General features: G+C 40.2%; 1 protein-coding gene across 1 annotated transcript; it reads right to left on the reverse strand.

The window, feature by feature from the left end:
• Positions 1-10,144: 10,144 nt before the first annotated feature.
• Positions 10,145-12,530, reverse strand: purg (purine-rich element binding protein G). Its single transcript, XM_083794295.1, has 3 exons — positions 12,305-12,530; positions 11,499-11,784; positions 10,145-11,085 (listed from the first exon to the last, which is right to left on the reverse strand). Exons 1-3 carry the CDS (start codon positions 12,501-12,503, stop codon positions 10,326-10,328), a joined length of 1,245 nt encoding a protein of 414 aa, XP_083650421.1. The 5' UTR covers positions 12,504-12,530; the 3' UTR covers positions 10,145-10,325.
• Between the last annotated feature and the right edge of the window lie 5,963 nt (positions 12,531-18,493).

Here is an 18,493-nt window from a genome sequence, read left to right on the forward strand (position 1 = left end):
ATATTGTGTAAAACACTGACCCAGTTTTGTATTGGGCTGGAATATACTTCATGTAAGAAAAGCATCCGAAATAACTTTACTTAAGGACGACTTCAGCCATTATCGACCTAGCTATTATCTTCATATAATTGGTCCTCACTAATGCTCGTAACATGGTACCATTTCTGTCTACTCGCTATCTGCTAGTTCTGACATTTTCCAAAAAATGGAACATATGGTCATATTTATCTACATATATGAAGATATAGCCTATGTATGGACCTGAATGTGGCATATATATGACACTATATAAGAGCCATATATGTTATAGATACTTATCTACATATATGCACACATATAACCTGAATATGACATTTGTTGCATATTATGTTCCATATATCTGCCATATACAGTATGAACATAGTATGTTCCTATTAGTCCTTTCCGTATACCCACTGTGGAGCTTTTTTTTCACACTACGTGTCTCGCAGACGCGTCACTGATCCAGGCAAGAACTCCTGCGTCCCTCGCTCCCCATCTGAAACGGCCTTAAGTCTTTCGAATAACACACCATTAATTTTAGTCTAGTGAATCTAGGTAGTCAACTAAAATATTTTGATATTTAGTCAACAGACTAGTCACTAGACTTTTAGTCATAGTCTTAGTCTTAGTCAACCAAATTAACACTGGGTCACATACATACGGGAAACAAGAGGCGACAGAATGGCAGACAATGACAGCAATACAAGATCCAGACATACAGACTGTAGACACTAGACAGACACACTTTTGAATAGCCTGCTCTATACAAACAGAAACGACTCCAAATCACTGCAAATCTTGTCAAACTTTTTAATTAACAAAACAAAAACAAAGTAAAAAAAACTAAAAACTGAACAATAATTAACACAATTGATAAACATTCATGTTTTTCCCCCAGCGTTTTGACAAGTTTTATACCCCTAAATGGCAAACCTGTTTCTACGACAATCACTTCAACGCTTTTAAGAGAAAAAAAACATAAACCTTCCGAAAGAATACATTTTACATCCCTTATCTTTGCTACATGAAAATATAAAACATAATAATGGTGTAAATCAGATTCCAATAAAAGAAAACTGTTTTTCTTTACATTGTCAATATATCTTTTCACAAATGTCCTATCACATAATAGAACTGGATTAATTAGGCCTTGATATTCGCTAACTTTGGCTAATCTATACTTCGGTCAAACGACACAGAAAAAAACTCACTCAAGTTGCGCCAAAAAATAGCCAATCCACAAGCCTTCACTGCATCATCACGTAACACATTGTAAGTTTGTATATCGGCTTCTTTCTTTTTTTTGCGCACAACAGTGTCATAAGAAGTATAAATGTGCCTTTAGGCTCTATGCGCATACGCCTTTTTGGAAATAGCTCTTCCTACTTCCGATGTTCCATGTTTCCATGTTATCGATGACGCGAATGAAGGCTCTGTTCCATTCAGGTCAAACATAGTCAGGCTGCCACTATTCAAGGACACTCAAAGTGTCCTTGATAGGGTTCCAAATGGCCCTGAAATTAAAATGTTTCAGAACCGCTGTACACTAAATGGAACATAATATCATCAGTAACACCTGTGAAGGAGGTTGGAAGAGGCCCGGAAGTAAGAAGAGTTATTTCCAAAATGGCGTATGTGCATAGAGCCTATTGGCTTAATTGCTTTCTAATTTCCGCGTGGGCTTGCCTATAGAGAACCATTTTTCATTCTCATAATGAACATGCAACCATTCCATGTGTTGCAGTTCCAAAGCTTTCTACTAACTAGACAGTGCAAACCACACTGAACACTGAATGGAATGACACTATTTATTTTCTAGTTTATTTTTTCCTTTTTTCCCCTCCTTTTTTGTAACAGTTACGCGTTACCAGTGGTGGACAGTCACGCTACATTACAAATTCAAACGCTATTTTGAAAATAGTGAAATATTAAAATAGCCGATCTATAACCTCATGATATGGCGAGATGTGACACGTTGTGAGCTTACAGATCTGCTCATTTCACTACCTTTGAAAAAAAAGGCTTAATTTTTTTGGGGGGGATAGCAAAATTGCAATAAAGCAATGCATTGATTTGAAGGAATTAGTATTAGTATTTTCTAAAGCATGTCTTTTTGAATACTTAAGTACTAGGTTTGTGTACTTTTGTCCACCACTGGTTTACGTGTTAACAATTTATGACTGGAAAATAACCCCCATGTATGACCACAATTGCAGCAAGACATCAATGAAGTTTATTTTTTTGAATATATATATATATATAATTTTATTTCTACTGTTTTAATTTCCCCCAGCATGCATTGAGCCCAGGTCCATAACTATAAGCACCTTCATAATGTTATAATAATAGCACCATTTTTTGTTGACATTTCGATAATATCGGGACCCTGCCACTCTAAACTGTTGGCATGCATGGACTCCAGATAAAAACCGTTTTCTTTTCTCGATAGGTGTCGTGTAACTTGTATGCCGTCGTATAACCTTTACAAACATTAACAAGGCAATTCATGAATACCGAGTATAAGTACAATACATGTAGAACATGAACTGATACAGTAGTAAACACACAATAATAAAGAAAGTGCTATAGGACACCAAAGCATTGCTTCGTCATTTGGGAGTCTCGTAATATTATATTAAAGACTACAGGAAAACACACCACGTGTTTACGTTACACACCTATATCTACACTTAAAACATGTTCCGTTTTGTTAGTTTTTCTGCTTTTTAAAAACTTTTTTTTATACAATCGAACAGTTTCCATGTAAAACAACGAGGCAAAGGAAAAGTAACAATAAAGCTTTTGTTGTAATATCCATAATGTTTATATGTTCATAATTGTTATTATTATGACTATACCGTACCTACACAACTATAGATGCAGCGAAACTCACTTCTATTTTTATTTAATGTCAGAGTTATTGTACTATACGTTAGCAGTTACTGATATTACCGCTCGTTCCAAATCCTTTCACTGTCAAATCCAGAGGGTTGACGTGACAACAAGTGCGTACAAATGTAAGGGACCTGTAATAAGGATCCATTTGGTTACATTAAAGGATAAATCAACACTGAGGATTTGAAATATTAACGCATGCTTAAACCATTCCATGTCGTAGAAAAAGGCTCATGGAAATCTTTCTTCAAATTTCCATTAGGTTTTTTGTTTTTCATTTTTCCTGGGGACAGTTTGACACTAAACCTTGTATTTTGCAACTTGTTTCATCTAAACAAAGGAAATAAAAATACATTTTTGAATTTGCAACAAAATTTAAAAATTCTACGATTTTCTTTTAAGGCTTACAGGTGGAAATGTTAGATCTAAGCAATAACAGTCCGTAACCCATTCATTCAAGCTGTTAATAAACTATCAATTTAGCGCCCTCTGTTGCCCTCACTTTGTACAGGACCGATCCACCTCTTTATAAAATGCTAAATATGTTATATATCGTGATTATTTTATAGTCTTGGATTTGGGGATGGGGGTGGGGCTGTAAAGTATCACTAATATCTAAAGCCGCATTTTTACGATATCGTTAAGGAACTAATGTCACTACTTTTTTTGGAAGCAATCATGCTGGCACTCCAATCAATACATATTAACTAATACCATAGCAACTCTACACAACTTTCACCATTATAGTTATACACTTCTCTAAAAATCAACGCTAAAATTATTTATTATAATTATTCGCTTATTCACTCATACATATAGGGAAGAATAAGGGGATGGGGGAGTTTAACAACTCATGTGCACATAATTATAAAGTGCTTTGATCGTTTTAAGAATGGCGTTTCATCGTTTCCTTAAAGGGAAACTTCACCCTTTTTGCAAAAACATATATGTTAATGACGTTTAGAAGATTTAGAACACTTTCCTGGGGGTCTTTATTTGTGTAATATGTGGTTTTAGATATTTTAGATTTTAGCAGTGAGCCCAGTGTCTCTGATGTCATCGACACTGGGCTCACTTACTGTACTTCCTGGACTACATGCTCTCTCAGTAAGGCCACTACTATCCAGTAGGAGGAGCAGTGCACCAAAGCATTATGGGAATTGTAGTCCAGGAAGGAAGTGAGCCCAGTGTCGATGACATCAGAGACACTGGGCTCACTGCTAAAATCTAAAATATCTGACTAAAACCACATATTACACACGAAGATCTCGAGGAAAGTGTTCTAAAAGGGTGAAGTGTCCCTTTAATTCTAAACTATTTTATTGTATTATTCTTTGTGCTCAAGGGTAAAATTACATGGTCCACTTCTATAAGCACTTTGCATTTTGCACAGTAAGACGAGTGTTAATTTATAAATGTGTAACCCTGAGAGAAAAATGTAACATTTTGTACACTAAGGGTTAGATTAACACTGAGAACTTTACTGTGTATTCACAAGTCTTATGTGACAGTACAGTAGCTCTAGTGAGCAGGAATGGAAATGCACATTACCCGCTACTTAAAGGGATAGTTCTGTTTATTTCTCTTTGCCAAGCTGATTTCCAGTTTGAGTAACCACTAAAGGTGGTCTGACTAGAACCTTGGGATGTGTGACATCAAATCCAAATATAAAAACAGAACTATTCCTTTAAACGGGAACTTCGCTCAAAGCTCATTTCCAGACTGCTCCTCTAATTGAAGAGGATATGCTTTGTAGTAGCAGGATTATCTGATCATTATCATCTCAAAGGAATCACAGTGGTAAATACATGTGCAACAACACCTAGCTTGAACAGCCATAGAACTATCTATCTATACCTTCTTATCCAAGTTCTGAATCGCCTTTACCATCTTAACTCAAGTTGGAGAATCACCTCTACCTTCCGAACCAAGTTCTAAACCATCTCTACCTTGGAATATTTTAATAAAGTGAATTGGATGCCCTATTGGGAGGTTTAATTTCATGGCTAGAATCTTCATTTGATTGTCATCATAAACAAAACAGAATGGGTCTTAAGGCTAATTTTCACTTCATCACGTGTCGAGTCGACACGTTTTGTTTTTGTTTTTTTGTCAAAAAATATGTATTTTGTGATGAGGTGATGAGGTATAATTTAACCCTCAGTGGTCCTTCAACATCAGAAGCAGCAGTTTATGTTTTTAAAGTGCTTGTTTGGGAGGGATACCGCTGTATGTATCTCTGTGTAATATTAGTTGAGGCAAGAGTTCAAGTTAAATTCCAAGGTTCATTTGTCATTAAGGCCTGTATCTAAAGCCAAATCCAATGGCCCTACACAGTAAACACTGTATACACAGTATCATCTATTTAATTTGAGTGTATAAATGGAACCAAATGGACCGGCAACACTCCAACTGTTGCTGTGCAACAGAGCATAAACTCTGATATGCTAATAGACAAACAAATCTAACATTTTGTATCAGGGTCAGTTCAGATAAAACATAATGATCACTATAAATGGCAAAACAAACACTTTTTTTCACCTATTGTTGAAATACTGATTGTTTTTGTTGGAATTGGAAATGAAATTACTCTCTAATTCACATCCATTCCAAAGAACATACCGCACCGGTAACCACAATGTATACATTGTTACACACCCACTAATCTTTAAGCTCAACCATGCATATGTTTTCTGGAGACAACGAGAAACTGGACAGTCAACACTAGAACTATTTGTAAACTAACGTTGTTTTTGTCTCCCCCAAACCATCAACCTATACCCTTGATATTATAATACAATAGCTCCGTCCTGACAAGGACATTTGTCTTTGAGAAATCTGCGCAGCAATCATTTGGTGTGTGTGTGTGCTTGTGTGTTTGGGCGTGTGTGTGCGTGTATGGGTGGTGTGTGTCAGTTATTACATTAACCACTTAAACCCTATATACATGGTTAACCCTATATGTCCCCCGGGCATCTGCAGACTGTTCACCCTAGTACACGGATGCTATGGTTCATCAATTGGACATTAAACGAGAGAACACTATAACGCTGTAGCATCCCTACTGTATTAATAGTCATTAATAGTCATTAGCCACATTTAGCGAAAAGGAGCAAACTGTTGCCGTGAAATCGCAGCTCTACAAGCGTTGCGATGGGTTGTGATCTTGTTGGTTGGTCATTTCCGCAATCGCACATACAAGGAAGTACAAAGGGTTTAAGTGAATTTAAGACTTGGACAACATTAAGTTTATAGCGCCCGTTGATGAAAAGAAGAAAAAAAAAGATTAAAAATGGAAACACATGGTATGTCCAACAAATACAGCACATTGGTAAATAGCACGAGGAACTATTTTAAAAGCCCTGTTTTAAGCACGATGTTGAGCCCTTTTCGACCTATAACATTTAATACCCTTCATCTGTTCCTGTGATGACAGAGGCCTTCGGAGCAACACAGGCGATAACGCCTACAATTGACCTTTGTCACAGCAGCCATTTTGTTATGAAAGAGTTGGTGGTGACATGCTGTGTGTTACTGTACTGACACATTATACGTTGCTCATCATTATATCCACTGTAAATTGATTGTGCATATTTATCCATATTAGGAAAATGCCTTGGTGAAAATGCCTAAATAACTTTGTCAAAAAATAGAACAGAAAATAGATCAGGTCAGATCAGGTCAGTCCGTAGCTCTCCCCAGGTTGGCAGAGGTAATGTAGCACCCAGGATTACATTAGTCAATTCATACTGGGTGAAAAAAATAGGTTACAAAAAATCGTGGGATAAAAATGTAGAAAAAAAAAAAAAAGATGGCAAACAGGTGATGGCTTGGACGGATTTAACCATGAGTCAAACGTTTTGGACATGTCGGGGGACCGGGGTACCCACAAAGCATGCTGACTTGGCGTGGGGGGGGGGGGTTGTGTCGTTTGACACAACGGGTGTGAGAATGTTTTGGATTAGTAGCATTGGTAACACCCTAACCTACCTTAAAGACTATTCCATGTCAAAAGGGCTGTAGTGAAATAGGTCTAAAGGCCTGCTCGCACTAGACTGTTTTAGCCTCTGTGGGCAACTTTTTGTAACAGATATCAATGTGAATGAAAGCATTTTGTTTGCTGCTCTTGTATCACAGGTCGCCTTGTATTTTATGCACTCAAAGCAGTAAAAGCACTGCATATTATAGCTGTTTTTCCCCTCTCTGTCCAATTGGCAGTGGTGGAAAAACATTTACTTAAGTACAATTTTGAGTTATTTGTAATTTCCAATTCTGCTGTAGGCCTACTACATCTCAGAGGAAAATACTGTACTTTTACTGCACTGCATTTTTCTTCTTTAGTTACTAGTTACTTTGTTATTACACATTACCCACTTCAGCCATACATTTCGACCATTTGAAAATAGCCGATCTACAAACTCACAATGCATTGTGAGCTTGTAGATCTGCAATTTCAAAATATTTGTATACATTTGAAAACTTGTGAATTGATGGAACCTGCATAATGAGTACTTTCTACTTTAAGCACATTTTAATACCAAAACTTTTGTACTTTTACGCAAGTACATTTTTAATTCTGGACTTTTACTTATTCATTGCAGTATTGATACTTTTACTTAAGTAAATAAAAAGTGAGTACTTTTCCCACCACTGCCAATTGGATGAATTAAGAGGCGGTGAAAAGACAAAGAGATTGCTCTAAAAGAAAGACAGCTCATGTCCTGTGTGATCAAAACAGAAAGAATCTGCAAGCTGCTCTGCTTCCAGGGCTTTTAGGCCAGTCAATCTAAGATAAAAAGGGGCATGACCCAAAAGAAATTGCAATAGTAATCGTTCAAGGTTTTTTTTTATGATCCTTAGGGTCATTCAAATAACATTTAAAATTGATTATTATATACATTTTGGATCATGGTAAATTCAGGGGTTGAACTTTGCGTACCATTGAAAACCTAAGGCAAAAATGTCACATTTGAATTATGCTTCAAGTATCATGTGACATATCAAACTAGGGGTTATTCATGATTCTGAATCCATTCTAAGCATTTGTTTTGCACGAAAAAACAATCCTTGGGCTAAATTCAATTGTGCCCAAATGTGATGACCTCATCACATTTGTGAAAACGGCTATGGCCGTTTCTAGCCCAAGGAGTGTTTTTCGTGCAAAACTAATGCTTGGAATGGATTCAGAATCATGCATAACACCTAATTTGACATGTCACATGCTACTTAAAGGATAATTCAAATTTGAAATTATTGCCTTATATAGGTTTTCACAACCCCAACGTTCAACCCCTGAATTTATAATTTTTGAATATGTTATTTGGATGACCCTATAAGGATCATAAAAAATCTTGAACGACTACTATTGCAATTTATTTTGGGTCAAATCTTAGATTGACTGGCCTATTTGACTGCATGAGAAAAGGTGTTGCGCACGGCGGCCTGCAAACAGTGTCCGATGTGATCGGCCCGTAGTTCAGTTGCTGAGGCTACACTGATGACTTACTTCTGTAAAACTGTGTTCCGCTGACCTACTGTACCTGCGAGTTACAATGCCACCTGCCCTACTGTACCTGCGAGTTACAATGCCACCTGCCATTGTCAAATGCAACAAAGGGATCGGTGACCAGATGCAAAATGATATGGCTTTTAAAGAACTTCAGCTAATTTGCGAACGTTTCTCTTTTCTTTTCTTTTTTAAACACAGACATTGTCCTATAGCACCACACGATTTAAAAAAAGATGCTAATAAGAACGAATGAAGTAGAATAAAGTGGAGTACTATGCTATCAAAACAGGGACTATACCACGCGGTACAGAGTGCATTGGAGACAAATGGAATTCCATTTGTCATGGAGGTATCAGCGCAGCCACTGTCTGTCTCAGTCTTTATAGGGACATTTTTAGAAATAGCTGCAATACGGTGGAGATCTCTGCGTTTCAAGTAAAGGTATCGTGTATCCTTTAAGACCAGCTGTTGTTAAGGCCATACTTAAGATAGCATTTCACATTAAAATACCTCTCCTGCGGCATTGAACATTACATGTGTTAATTTTTCAGATAATAACTACTTATAATGATGCATTTACAAGTTAGGGCCTACATCTTTACAGTTATATTTAGCCCGGTTTTAACAACGCTTCCTCATGAGGGGCAAATCCATACACGTGATTAACACTCAATTAATGATCATTAATCATTCATCATTAATTTCTGTCAATGAATGGTGAAGTCGTTGTCGAATGACTTAAGTTATTAATATCAATAATTAAGGGCCACACGTGGTGGGTTTGTTGATGAAGAGTTAATCATTAATTAAGCGTTAACTAAGCATTGATTTTGTGTAGGAAGTTTCCCCTCATGAGGAAGTGTTTCGGCTTGATTTATACTTAGTTGCGTATTGTGTTGCCCACTGAAAAACATAAGCTTGGAACACATTGGATCGGGTACTTTCAGTGTGCAACATCGGCGACGTGTGCAACTAAGTATAAATGAGCCGTTAGTCGCATGACGTGTAGCACACCGAAAATAGCTACTACAGAAGAGACTTCCGACGAGCAACACACGTCATACAACGGAGTCTAAATTCAGCATTACTTTGATTCACATATTTAATAGAATCGTGGCTAATACCAAATTAAGTGTAGAGTAACTTAAATAATGAAATATCGCTTGTCTTTTTCTTTATGGTAACAATAATGATTGGATTTACTGTCTTGGTAACCATTTGTATGATCACACACGTGTATGTGCTGTAGATAAAAAAGCATCCTCATACTCGTTCCTTCCCGTTTTGCCGCGCTTGCGCACACACAGCCTTGTTTGAGGATTCCTTTGGATTCCTCTTTAATCTTTTGACTTTCAAATGTTGGAAAGAGGAATCGTATCCCCAAACATACACATATTCATACCACTATCCCATAATAAGCATGATAATGTCATTGTGCAATATCAATACCAGTAGACACCAATTCATTGGTAGATTTCAGGCGTATTCCAAAACTTTAGAATGTTGTGGAAAAGTTTCATCTCTTTTTTCCGTAATGTAATTCAAAAACTAAATTATCTGTATAATCCATGTAAAATTCAAATATTTTGATACTGTCACAATCGTCAATATAAAAGTATTTCACGTTGTCTGTGATGAATGTATACTATATGAAAGTTTCACTTTTTGTATTACATTACGGGAAAAAATAACTTTGCCACGATATTCAATTTTTGTGGGTGGAATGTACCAGCATTAATGAATTAGGTTTCTAGTGGGAAAGTGCATGTTGACAATAGTCGTATACAGTACAGTCAATCAAACGTATTGATCACATCAGAACCAAGTGGACATGTCCCTCTCCCACGCTCCCAACCTTACCGCCGCTTAGCTTGGCACGTCTCAAACCCCGGCGGCTACATCAATCCTCGTGGTCCTCGCTGTCCCCGCCGCACAGGGCCACGTCTGTCCTCTTGTCCCCCTTGTGGCAGGAGGCGAAGATGCGGCGCATCTCTTCCTCGTAGCGCAGGAAGTTCTCGCCGAAGCGTGCCCAGGCCTTGAGCGGCACGGTGATGGTGTTGCGGTACGGCTGCCGCACCTCGCTGACCTTCAGGAAGACGCCGTAGCGGTTCGAGCCCACGTCGAAGTAGAAGCGCTTGTTGTCCACACGGAAGGACGCGGCGTCCGGCAGCTCCGGCTGCTGCTCGTCCTCCCCCTTTATGCCGACGACGCCGCGCTGGTCATCGTCGTCGTCGCCGTAGTCGTCGATGAGCTGCGACAGCGCGTCGCGGAACTCGATGAGGCCCTGCGCCGGCAGCACGATGGTCTGCTCGATGCCCTGCTGGCCGTAGTAGCCGATGGTCCCGTGGGCCTTGCTCACCGTCTGCCGGATGCGCAGGAAGCGCCCCCGCTGGTTCTCCTTGAGGTCCAGGTAGTACTTGCGGTTGTCGCGCTCGATCAGCTCGCTCTTCAGCACACGGTGAGGCGTGGTGCCGCCGGCCTGCGGCTGTTCCAGCTCGGATGCCACCGAACCGCTGGGCGATGCCGAGGACGTGGCACGGCGCTCGGCCTGCCGCCGCCGCCGGGGGTCGTCGCTGTTGTCGTCGTGTGGGGGTAGGGCGGACCCGCGGACCCCCGTCTGCTGACCGTTGCTCTGCACCGTGTCCGGCCGGTGGGTGGAGCTGTCACCATCAGGACATTTTGAGTTGACATGCAAATAATTGTGATTGATGATTTGATTGTGTTGTTGGCACTAAACAATGGAACATCTAAATAAGCTTTGTAAACTAAACAAATTGCACAGGGCAGACATGACAAATAACTTACGGTAAAGGACATCACTGACAATGACCAATGATCAAAACAGGCCATATAGGCCTATTTAATAGTTTTTAGACTTTAGCTATAGCTAAAATTGTTCATCTACAAAGCGACAACAACACATCACATTGCCATATACATTGTGAGCTTGTAGATCTGCGATTTGTCAACCGATTACTTCATACAAAGGTATGGAAACCATTCCGACAATTAAAACAAAATTATCTCAAAGATATGGAGGCGATTCTGTAAGTTATAATCGTTCAGGCCTTACCGGTGCTGCGTGGCTGTGGCGTTGCCTCCCCCGCGCAGTCCGATGCGGGCGTAGTAATCGATGAAGTCGCCCAGCGCGTAGCGCAGGTCGGGCGCCGTGCTCATAGACAGTGTCAGCTTGCTCTTGCGGACGTTGTCGTGCCTCCCGCGGCCGATCCACACCTCTGCGATCTTCAGGAAGCGTCCGCGCGCACTCTGCTTCACGTCCAGGTAGAAGCGCTTCTTCTGGACGTCCACGCGCTTGGAGGCTAGCTCCTGGATGTCTACGGCGCCACCACTGGCCAGGCCTGGCACGGCACGGTCAGGGGATTGAACTTAGGCGGTTAATGATGTCACATCGCAATCATTTCGCAATCATTTCGATTTAACTGTTTTTTTAACACTCGAAAAATCACATTTGTGACATTTTATGCTTCTTAAACAAAAAGTACACAGGACAAATTATAATTGCCTATGACAATTATTGACAAATATTATTTGCTTTATATATTTCAATAACATCATACTTTAAAAAAATATATATAGTGGAAATAGCCAAACAAATACGAATAGTGTTTTTTGAATTGAATATAAGAAAATCACATTACTTCATGAAATCAAATTACACAGGGCAAATATGTCAGTCAAACAACTCATGCTTTCAACATTTAAGAAAAATAGTGCAAATGAGCTTGCAGATCTACTATCTCCACCATTCTTTCGAACATGTTTGCACCTTGATCATCACCATGAGCATCAAAAAAATTATAATAATCCATTTATCTGAAATGATTGCGTTATGTAAGAATTGTGACAGGCCTTCCTTACCTCCACCACTCTGCTGCTGCTGCTGCAGCTGCGATGTGGCCGCTGTCTGGACGTAATGCTGGGGATACACCGCCGACCTGTGCGCCGCTGCACCGTCCGGGGCTGGCTGGAGCATCCTGCCCGGTCTGCCTCCTACTCCACCACCTCCTCCTCCACCTCCTCCACGCTCCATCCCTCGGGAACACGCATCAGACATCATGATGTCAATAAGAATAATAATTCCACCGCCGACGCTCCCCGCATGTCGTTTTTTGTAATTTCCACGCAAGAGGAGATGATGCGTGGAAGAACAAGACGAAGGAGAGAGAGAGAGAGAGAGAGAGAGACGGAGACGGAGAGAGAGAGAGAAGGCTGTTACCGCTGATAATATGGTCTCGGCCGGTGTGTGTCTACTCCACGAGCTCTCTACCTCGAATGACCCGAAATCGGCGCGTTCCAAAAATGAAAGGGGGGTGTGTGGGGGGAGGGTAGCAGCCGTGTCCAGTCCTGGTGGTGATTATCAGGTCAGACGCGACGCTTTTTCGGACGTCTTTTTGCATCTGCAAATTTAAAAAAGCGCGATGTCCTGTTTTCTTCTCTCTCTCTTTTTTTTACCCCGTCTTCATACTGATACTTCTGCGTCCTCCTGCTGTCTGTGCGTGTGCGTGCGTGCGTGTGCGTGTGTGTGTAAAGAGAGTCGTCCAATCCAGGCAAGGCAAGGGCGCCTGCTTCAGATAACTAGAGTGAACCCGTTGAACCCATTCTCCCCATCCATCCTCCCCCTTCCATCCCGTTTAAAGAGCCAACGCGCACGCAACGCGCGCGCACACACACACACCAACACACAGACAGACAGACAATTCAGCTGATTCTGAGCCTCATGGTTTCATTTCAAGGACCCATATGAAATACACCACGGACCCCCCATTTAATACCATTTTAGGACCCCAAAATATACAACATAAAATCCCCAGTGCCTAATTATCTCTGAGAGTGTACATATATACATACATACTGTACGCACGCAGGCACGCATGCACGCGCAAACTGGACAGTTCAGGCGTCTGAACTGTCCACAGCGGAGACAGAGTGAGTAGACAGGTTTCTGAACTGTCCACAGCCCTCCTATGAGACAGAGTGAGTAGACAGAAATGGTCCTGGCATCTTAAATGAGAGAGAAACGGTTACAATGGGTGAAGTGGTCCTTTATGTCTATTGGCTCTGTGCATAACTGCAAATCCCAAATGTACAGAAGGTGGCCTACCAGTTTCTTGTTCTGTTTCATCATCCCATAGCTTTGTTTCATTGGCTAGGCAGTAGGCCCACTGCAGTGGTTCTCAAAGTGGGGTTCAGGGACCGCCATGGGGTCATTCAGAGGGGTGCCTCACAAATGCACTGGACAAGGTCCAAATCTGGTTAAGTGCCATGCAATATCCTTCTGTTAAATGTAAAAAAAAAACAGTCTGCATGCTGTTCAGTAAGAGACCAGTGAAGATCGAACGGTCAAATGTGTTCTCAAAGGGAATAGAATTGGAACTATAGTTTCTCACTTCAAGTACGGTATCTCAGAGTCATTTTGGACGCAAACCTGCATGACTTTTAAGAAACACATACAAAAGTAACAATTTGTAACAACAAGTACAATTAACTTCAATTTGAAAAACAATTCGACCATATTTAACAACAGAAACTGCAAAGACATACCTGATCTTATGGAAACTGGCCATTTGCTGGGACAACAGTCATCAAACCTATAGAACAACTTTTCAAAAGAGCCATTAAGGTATTTGACAAAAAACCCAACTCATATCATCACTGTGCCATTTTGGGAAAATATTATCTTTTGAATTTTGAAAACTTTAGAAAGTTCAAGAGTGCCTGACTGCCTGTTTTATATGTAAATGTCTAAATGATTTAGCTCCTCCTCTGAAGGAATTGATACATACAAAGAGAGACAGTGGGTATGACACCAGGGGTGACTGTGAGGTCCATGGCAGAGACAGTGGGTATGACACCAGGGGTGACTGTGAGGTCCATGGCAGAAAGTCTACCTTCAGTCAAAATGTACTGTCCATAAAAGGTTGTCAATACTGGAATGAGCTCCCTCTCACACTGAGGGAGATCCCCACTTTCACAGCTTTTAAAGGACAATTGAAACAATGGTTAAAAGATAACATCATGTATCATGCATGACGCTTAGTCCAAAATAGTAATAGTAAATAGTAAACCTACCCTAATAATAGTTTAATCTTTTCTTATTTTTTATTCTTACTAGTCTTGTTACGTTTGAAATGTACTAGGTATTCGTATGCTATGTCCTGTATGTCAGTCCTGTTTGTATTGTTTGTTGTTTGATGTCTGGGGACTGCAGATGGAAATTAGCATGTTTTGAATCTGGTATATTTACACTGCATTTTGAATGTAATGTTCAATATACACTGTCCCGACTAAATAAACAAATAAATTAAAGTAAAGTTCCAGCGGGTCCCAGTTAAAATGAGTTAACTTAGCATCAAAATCTGTTTAACCACTTTCACACTATGTAATAAGTATCCCAACATATCGCTATGTGACGTGTTGTGAGCATGTAGATCTGCTATTTTCGAAATGTTGAAATTAAATATCTTGAAAAATGAATAATGCAAATCTTCTCTAATAGGGTTTCTGTAAAACCTTTCCAGATATCTGTGGCCAAATGCACATCAATATGGGTCCTTGACATGACGACCTGAGGGCCAAACACGGCTCCTGGAACATCTCAATCCAATGATTGGAAACCATGAGCTATTAAACCAAACTGTGTGGTTGGTGTCATGTATTTTAATAATGAGTGGGTATCGCCCTAATTCTAATTGTTTGCCCTAATTGTTTGTTGTTTTTTGTTGGGTGCTGAGAATGGATTTGCAGAGTTCTGCATGCAGAATCTCTGTTTGGTGTTTATCCTATATATATATTTTTTTTGTTTTGTTTTATTTTTCATACATTTCAATGAATTTACATAAAATAGCAGTTCTTCATCACACAATGTAAATATTATTATGTAATGAACATGTAAATATCTGTATTTTATTTCCCCCAGTTATAGCTATTTTTCACTCGCATGCATTCAACAAACTTGCATGCACGCGCGCGCGCACACACACACACACACACACAGGCCTGTGTGACAGTCCTCTTTTACTCCAACCATTATTGAATGACATTTGCACTTTTATTAAGTTGTACAGTCAGTTAATATATTTGTAGTTTACTTTAGTTTAGTTTATTAAGGATCCCAATTCCCCATTAGTCTACACCGTAGTGGGGACTATTCTTCCTGGGTTCCAGGCAGAATAGTCAGTGTAGTGTGAAGTTCTGTGAACTGTGAAGGTTGATTGTTGAGTGCAGTTTCAAAGTTTGATTGTGTGTTTCAGTAGATTAGGGCGGGCTGGACCATAGTCATTAGTCAGGATGTCAGAGGGTGGTTGTGATGTGCTTTTGCGATTATTAATATTTTATGTGATTGTAGTGTAGTGTGAAAAAGGATAAAGAATCACTATTGTTGTAGTTCTCAAGAGTTCTGTAATTTGTATGTGGATTAACATAGGTACAGCTAGCTCATTAGCTGCAGCTTGTGTCTTTTCGTCTGTGGTGCTGACTACTGAGTAGGCTACTGAAAACAGTACCTTTAATTGTAAAGGTAATGAAATTGCTGTTTACAAGAAGCCACGTAATGAAAACACCTGAATTAAATCAAGCATTAATGATTATAGACTAGCTAATCAGAAGGTTTCCGAGCAGTGTTTTAGGTTTTTGCTAAAAGTCCTGCTGGCTGACTGACTGACTGACTTTAACATTCTGTCTGCCATTTCCTGATTATGACATGATATCTTGACTTTATAATTATAAACAATCTATCTGTAGCAAGAAATATTTATGAATGGCGCTGACTTGTAGTAAGTGACCGGTAGTCACCACATGGTGTCACCAAATCACCAAACTGAAGTATCAACATAGTACAAAAGTAATGCAAAGTTGGGCATTCGTTCCCATCATATCGTTATTCATAGAAGTAAGAAAGGGAAGAAAAAAGGGGGGTGGGGGGGGGCTGTCAAACGCTACAGTCCTGTCCTACACAGTCAAATATAAAGTAATAATAAATAGGAAGCTTTGCCCAGTCAGACATTGACTTAGTGATAGCTGTAAGTGGGCTGAATACATTATGGGAGTAGATGTTGTGATCCTGCTGTATAATGGTAAGGTGGTAAATTGTATGTGATGGAGGAGTGCACCACTGAATGCAGTATTTGGTTGTAGTTCCAATAGGCAACATGTCTCATAAGATCTAAGTAGGCGGCACCTATTGTTTGTTTTTGTGCAAATTCTCCACATATAACCCTAGTTAGAGAAAAATAATTGTGTAATTTGTTAATTATGAGTCTTAATTTGAAATGTGAAATGAAAATAAACCGCTTTCAGACTTGCATTCCCTACCTAATCTTTAATCCCCGCTATACAGTATAGCCTATTAGTGATGTAAGCATTTATATTTCAGCTTGTTTGTTGGACGAGCTCCATACTAGTAATTTCAACTTATTTGACTTCCCATGCACGCAGTACTGCCTCATTACAGAATTGAGCTTCAAGTGTATTCTGTTCAGTGCATGCATAATGTCTGACAATATTCTGTCCCATCCTACAGTCAGGTCTAGCAAAGGGAGACGTCAGACATATGGCTGACATGATCGATACGGATTCAAATACGGATGTTTCCGCTGAGGACGGAACCAGGGTGGGTACCGCTGGTTCAGGCTTTGTATTTTGTGGAGACCGGGCACCCCAATGTGGTCTTGGAGGGCCTCAACAGACTGCGGTTTGTGATGTGTTTCTCTGCTGCGGGGCAGCGGGGTACAGCAGTTCCCCTGTCATCGCATTGTAGCTTCCTTTAGCTCTTACTTTCAGGTGAACAAACTTTTACTTTCCATGTTAACCGATCTTAACCTTAATGTTGACCTGGTGAAAAGCATTACATTCTGCCTTGACTTTGAACAGAATCATGCTACTGCCCAATGAATACATTGTTGACACGATGTAGGCTACATAAGAAAGGCGTGACATGAACATTCAAAATGTTGAAGCCAAAAGTCACCTTTTGTCCTTTACAACCTGCACAGGCAATGTTTGCATCTGACTTGGATGGAGTCCAGACAGCATAGGGTGGACATCAATGGAGTGGAACCTGCAAAGGTGGTCATCTCCACCACAAATGTTCAGGTGATGTAATATCATACCTTATTCATTGTATCCATGTAGTTCGTGTGGAATTTCTTACATAAATTGCTCACAACATTAATTTATGCCGTTTGTGTGTGTATAGTGACATGCTCAAAATAGGGCTGCCAGGCTGAAAGTCTGTCTGTGAATTTATTTATATTTAACCAATGAAAGATATTAACAATCACTTGTGACTACTTCAGTGGATCCATTGGAACACAGGACATACCTCCATACCAGTGGGTATATATGTTTGGTTTCTTAGGCCCTGCTAGCAGCAGCAAACTTGCTGGATGTCGTTGCTGTCAGAGAGGCGTGCTGTCATTACATGGAGCGTTGTGTGGATGAAAGCAACTGCATAGGGATCCACTGCTTTGCTGAGGCCCACTACTGCAAAACGTTGGCAAAACGCAGCAAGGATTACATTCTTGACCACTTATGCTTCATCTACCAACAGGGCAGAGATTGATGGATGTGCACACATTTTTTGTTGTTGGCATTTTCTCAGATACTGTATATTGTACGAATATACAGTCAGACTCATACTGGGTGAAAACATTTGATTACAAAACCGTGGGATAAAAAAACTTGAACTTCTGATCTCTGGAAATTCAAGACCTCCTGGAAGAAGGTTGAGCCCAAGAGAGAAGGCCTGTCTAAGGACTTTAGGATTTGCTGTTGCATCGTGGGGGATGTAATCATGTAACTGCAACACCAATGACCTGTCCGTCTTAGACTTAGTCCTAGTCTGAAGACGTTATGCAAACTGGCAGTTATTCAGTATGGTCTAGAGACTCTAGATAAGTCTGAACACCCACAGGACATCGGGTGGGAACTGCCTCTCTCTCTCTCGCTGTCTCTCTCTCTTGTTGTGTTCACACAGGCAGACACAAATACGCAAAGATCACAGCATATTTGAGCTACATGCATCTTTGCATCGTCATGTCGCTGGCTTCC

Source organism: Protomyctophum parallelum (assembly GCF_964188405.1).
Source record: "Protomyctophum parallelum genome assembly, chromosome: 21".
Classification (NCBI taxonomy): domain Eukaryota; kingdom Metazoa; phylum Chordata; class Actinopteri; order Myctophiformes; family Myctophidae; genus Protomyctophum; species Protomyctophum parallelum.